At 39.9% G+C, this 5,902-nt stretch overlaps 1 protein-coding gene across 1 annotated transcript; it reads left to right on the top strand.

Moving 5' to 3' along the window:
- Positions 1–485: 485 nt before the first annotated feature.
- On the top strand, positions 486–4,101 carry LOC147245249 (lipopolysaccharide-induced tumor necrosis factor-alpha factor homolog). The gene is made up of 4 exons (XM_086184992.1): positions 486–648; positions 735–776; positions 2,599–2,707; positions 2,869–4,101. The coding sequence occupies exons 1-4, from the start codon at positions 498–500 to the stop codon at positions 2,972–2,974; spliced, it is 408 nt and encodes a 135-aa protein (XP_086041118.1). The 5' UTR covers positions 486–497; the 3' UTR covers positions 2,975–4,101.
- Positions 4,102–5,902: the final 1,801 nt, after the last annotated feature.

The raw sequence follows: 5,902 nt of genomic DNA on the forward strand, positions 1-5,902 counted from the left end.
TGATTTACTGTATTAGTTGAACCTGATGATTTATTTTGCTGGTGTTACTTTAAAGTACTACACCACTGAAACTATAGTATTTAGTATTTTTATTGTAGTATTTCTCTGGGTTTGATGATTTCGTCGTGCAGGAACATTGTTTCTGGGGTGAGGCACAAATGCAAGCCTGTGTTAATGTCAGTTAATTGATTCAGGATGAATTGATGAGGAGACACCTCCCTCAGGAGTACTTTTATATATATATATATATATATATATATATATATATATATACTATATATATATAGTATGTGTGTGAGTTCTAGGAATCCAGTAACGCTGAGGGAAACAAGCCAATGGTTGATTAGCTACATTGGTTCTCTCGTCCAGCTTCCTCGGTGACATACAGAGTTTTGATTTCTCAAATCCCGACTGATCACTGGCCTTAATCTCCAGCCAGTTGGCTGCACTTCAGAAATGACTAAAACATCTTTGCTCTCCAGTAAATACTTCAGAAAATGGAAAAAGCAAACCCGCCACATGAGTCAGCCCCCCCATACCCTGGCCCACCTATGAGCCACAGGAGTGCAGAACTTCAACAAAGTACATACCCTCAGCTGGGATTCTCTCCTTACCCTGCAGGACCCCCAACTGTTGGCTCCCAAGGAGGTCTGTGTGTAAAACAAATGTATCTTTGTTTAATTTAACATGAAATATGACTTCCTTTCCTGTAAAATCTGTCTTTCATCTTGTAGGTCCTCCTTCCGCTCAGGGACCTGCTGCACCTGCTCAAATGGGTAAGCTGGTTTACTGCCAACAATAAAGCCACGCGCGCGCGCGCACACACACACACACACACACACACACACACACGTTATATACGTGAGATGCACAGCTATGTCAATCCAGTCCCATTTCAGTCCCAGAAATGTAAGGAACTTCCTCTGTACAGCAGCAAGTCAGTGGGTGAAGTCCTTCCAAATAAGAGGCCATTGTATCTGGTTTGTGCTTGTGGTGTTCAGGATTTTCACTGCTCATTTTTGTATCTGATGATTAACAGTTCCTGTCACAGGCATATTATCTATGTGGTGTTTGTGTATCACAGGTGTGACATTTTGAAGTGAATCCCAACCACCGAAGCACTCTCATGTCATATAATTTAGATCGGAAACGAAAGACTCACAAAACTCTCACATCCACACTGAAGATTACATCTCAGGCTTTTAACACTTCATAGACAATAACTTGGTAATTTAACTCACGGGGTATTAAAATTCAGTGAACATACAATAAATGCAGAAACCCAAAAGACGAACAGCTATCAATTGCTGTCAGATTGGCTCCCTCTGTTGGTGTATCTAAGCTATTGCAGTCAGTTCATTTTATAGCTGTAACTTAGCGGCGAGCATGTGCTTCTCTGAACGCTTACATATTAAGTTACAGATAAAATTACGGATAGATTTGATTCCTGTGAAAAAAAAATACAAAAAGAGACCTTTCCAAACAGCTCCTTGAATGCATAAATAGTGAGAAAAATAATCTTTTAAACGTTGTTACATGTGTATGTTTTACAGGAGGGCCTTTTTAGAGTAAGTCTGTCTGTCTGTCAGCTTTTACTTCTTTTATTTCATCACCTTGTGTTATATATATCTTCCTTTATCAGATCTTATGCTCTACATTTTAATTTTGGTTTTATAGTTTCATCTTGATTCTGTTTTATCTTGTCCTGTAAAACAGAATCAGGTCCTATGCCATGTTTTTATGATGGCCTATTGCATGTATTATTTTATCTTGTTCTTTAAAGATATTAACTTTCTCTAGAAAAGCACTATACAATTAAAGTTTATTATGATGATGATGTATAACGCTAATAAAATTTACATCAGTAAGGCTAATTAGGCTTTTATTAATGTGACAAAACACCATTTCGGCCAGTTACTTTTATTATTTTGTTTATTGCAAATAATTGATAAGACCACTGAAACGTCATCAGTGCAATTCATTCATTCAATACATCACTAAGATTATTAGACATATTCATTCAATTTAAAAACAATTTGCTTATACAAAAAAAACCTCAATAGCCTTGAGCAATGCTGCTTCCCACATTTCATTTCCAAACATCCACACGAAATTTTTTCCACGACAGAATTTCATCTCCATCACAACACATTCTTATGTTAAATTTCATAAAAACAACATAATAATAACCATATGAAAATTAAACATTTACAGATAATGTTAAAAAAATGATCAAAATTTCTGAAGATTCCGGACCAAAATGGCCCCTGAAGTTATGATGGACAATCATGTGAACATCAGTGCTTGACTGATCAGCTGTTATTGGCTATTATTGGTGTCTACAGTGTGTTTTGTGTGTGAAAATCTCTAAATCTAATGATTAGGTCAATACATATGGATGATAAATGACTCCCAGTCACAAGTACCTGATCACATGCTGCAGGAAGAGACTGGATAGAAGGTGGTCCCAATAAACACACTCTCAGTCTGAGGTTAATTTGATTAGTGAACATTACATCATGTGTTGTGCTTTTTTTTTTTTTTTTTTTTTTTCATTTCCGGTGACCAACATGGTGGTCGTGTCAACACTTTGAGAAGTCCCAGGTCAGATTGTGTGTCCCCACTGCCAGGAGATGGTGATCACGTACCAGGAGTTTGTACCAGGCCTGGCCGCCTGGGCCTGGTGTTGCTGCCTCGCCTTCTTTGGGTAAGAAAACCAAAACAAAACCAAAAAAAACACCCTCGCTGCACGTTTTTGGTTTCTTAATGATAGAAAATCAAAAAGGAAAATATATCATGCAAAGATAAAACTGTAGAACAACACTTTTTTTTACATATTTGACCAAAACTTTTTTTTCTCTTTCACAGGTGTTTTCTCTGCTGCTGTATCCCACTCTGCATTAATTCCTGTCAGAAAGTGAATTATCGCTGTCCATCTTGCCACAACAACGTTAACATGTCCAAGCGATCATAATCATCATCCAGACTGTAAACAGGAGAAATCAACATCTGCTGCCTATTACTTTTTAAAAAATACTTATGAATGTGAGCAGGGAATGTACAATATATTTTATTTTGTTTATTGACGAGGTGTCTGTGTCTGTAGTTGGGAATAAACGCCAAAAACAAATATGGCGTGACGGGAGGTCACATGACTGGTAGGCTATCGAAGATTTCTAAAGCTCCGTTTTATGATAAACATGATGGGTTGTTTTTTTTTTCCAAAGCTTTCTTTTGCTTTTAGAACAGCGCTGTTCTTGTATCCTTGTGAGCTTACAAAGTGGCAATGCCCAAGAAACTGTTCAGCTCGCTGACCAAAGCACCACCAATCAGGCGCTAACGTAAAAGCCCGCTTGTTTATCTGCAGACACGCTGATAACGTAAGATCTTGCGTATTGATTAATCAAACTTGTGTGGGTTTCTGCTAATGCCGCGTATCCACCGTTTCCTTTGTCGTGGCTGGCGAGCCAGGGAATGACACCGACAACAGGATGCTAATGCTACTATAGCATTTGCGCTAGCCCTGACAGCATTACGATTTTTGGACACTAGACTGGGGAACTTTGCGCACATTCAAATTTGTACCTGGTGCACTTTGATGAAGTATTATAAACTGAGTATTAGTCTGAATGCCCAGGGTTTGAGGGGTAATGTTCGGGTGAGAGTGTCTGGCCTCGTCTCTCCCATTACTGCATTACAGCACTTTTAGGAGCCTCTTGCCTCGTACTGTGACCTCAAGCAGTATTAGGATTGATGTTCCCTACAGTATTAACAACAGTTGTAGTTTCTGGGAACTGTGTCACCTAAAGGACTTCTCTAGCCCCCAAAAGACCACAGCTTAAATAAGCCTGGGTTTTACTGTGTTTTAATCCCTTCAAAGATTGTGATGCATGTGGTGACTTTATATGAAACAGTGTTGTTTCCTTCAGTTTTCAATTGCCAAATATGTCGATCTAAACCAGGTGGTGTGCCACTGGGTTTTGGACATTGCAAGTGTTATTGTTTGAAACGTTCATTGAAAACGATTCGCAAGAAATGTGGCATGGCAGGTGATGTATGAATCAGTCACCTGTAATTTTAACTGATGATGTAATAAAACGTACTCTGTTATAGTATGAAAATTAAAAAAAAAGAAAGAAGTGTCATCGCTTTCCTTTGAAATATGAAGCAGGAATATGAGTCGTAACACCTGCATGTTATTTGAAGTTTTAGTTATTTATGTTGTGTCGAATATTTAATTCTTACTTTTTAAAATGTTTCAGTTGCTCTTGGAAATGATCCCCCACTTGTCCGCACAAGCCTCACTTTCCCTCAGCGGAAGTTCTTGTGTTTTTCTTGAATATATCTATGTTTTGTTTAATGAAAACATTTCAGATCAAGAATGCCGGTTGCCGTAACATCTTGATTGTTTTTGAATCTACAACTTTGGCCAATCATTATTAGAATCTACGAAGAGTTTGTTTATTTCTGACCAGTTATGCAAAGATGGAACCGGTGAAGCGATGTAGCTAAATCATATTTACATGGATGAAATTAATAAGATGGTTGAAATACCTGCAATGTTTTGTAATGAATTCAAAAAAAGAAATGCGGCTGAACACATTTTTTTGCAATTTTGGTGCAACCTGCTGTCAGAGAGAATTACATCTTGAAAAGAGAAAATCTGACAGAGCGAGGATGTTAACAGTTTTAACGCGGTGACGCTTGCTGAGCGACTTTGCATACTGATTCTTGGATTTGCCTACAAGAAACTGGTTGATTTTTGAAGTCAAGTGATTATCTGCCACTGGATGGATATAACATCGTAAGATCAACGCGAAAATTGTTGCTTGCTGCACAGGTTACTCACTTACTTACTTACTGCCTTCTATGCCAGCTGGCATGTAGGGCAGCAACAAAGGATTTCCACTCCTGTCTGTTCTGGGCCAGAGTCTTGATGGGACCCCAGGTATGATGCAGGGTCTTCAGTTCTCCCTCTACAGTCCTCCGCCAGGTGTTCTTGGGTCGGCCTCTCTTGCGCTTGCCTTCTGGTGTCCAGTGAAGAGCAGTTTGGGTGATGTTGCCCTGCTCTCTGCGGATTACATGTCCAATCCACTTCCACCGCCTTCTCATAAGGAAGTTTGCCATGTTGTCTTGTTTGCACATACTAAGAAGGTGTTGATTAGAGATGGTTTTGGGCCAGAATATTCGCTGTATTTTCCTGTCTGTGGAGATCAGTTTCCGTCGTCCGCCAACATTCAGCACCGTATAGTAGGGTGGACAGGACACAGCTCTGGTAGAGCCTCAGCTTGGTGTTAGTGCTGTACTGGGCCGACCTCCAGACGTTGTTGAGCCTTATTAGGGTGTTTCTGGCCTCGCTGAGTCGGCGTGTGATGTCACTGTCCGCACCTCCATCAGGGCTGACAACTCTGCCAAGGTACCTGAAAACATTGGTTGTAGGTAGGTTTACACCGCCTATATTGATTGGTGAGGGGGTTGGGATATTCAGCAACATCAGCTCTGTCTTCTTCAGGTTTATTGTCAGACCTACTTGCTTTGCAAAGTTGTTCAGACAACAGGTTTTCTCTTGCATGTGTTGGTGTGTGTGAGAGAATAAGGCCAAGTCATGTGCAAAGTCAAGATCTTCCAATTGCAAGAAGAGAGTCCGCCTGAAGCCCCTGGGTTTGTCTTCGGTGGTTCTTCTCATCACCCAGTCTATGACTAGGTTAAAGAGAAGTGCAGACATAACACAGCCTTGCCTCACCCCTGTTTTAACTGTAAAACTGTGCTGGCTGATTCCTATTTGGCATTTGAAGTTGGTATAGAAACTTTAAATGATGTGGACAATTTGGTTAGGAATTCCATAAGCACGTAGTATTCTCCACAGACTGTCCCTATGGATACTGTCGAGGGCCTTCTTGAA

Source organism: Aulostomus chinensis, chromosome 18, assembly GCF_037954235.1.
Source record: "Aulostomus chinensis isolate RoL2024-O1b breed Wild chromosome 18, RoL_Achi_v1.0, whole genome shotgun sequence".
NCBI classification, from domain to species: domain Eukaryota; kingdom Metazoa; phylum Chordata; class Actinopteri; order Syngnathiformes; family Aulostomidae; genus Aulostomus; species Aulostomus chinensis.

Coding starts and splice junctions, on each gene's coding strand:
- LOC147245249 (XM_086184992.1), top strand. CDS start 498: ATGGAAAAAGCAAACCCGCCACATGAGTCAGCCCCCCCATACCCTGGC. Junction 649..734: donor AACTGTTGGCTCCCAAGGAG/GTCTGTGTGTAA, acceptor TTCATCTTGTAG/GTCCTCCTTCCGCTCAGGGA. Junction 777..2,598: donor TGCTGCACCTGCTCAAATGG/GTAAGCTGGTTT, acceptor CACTTTGAGAAG/TCCCAGGTCAGATTGTGTGT.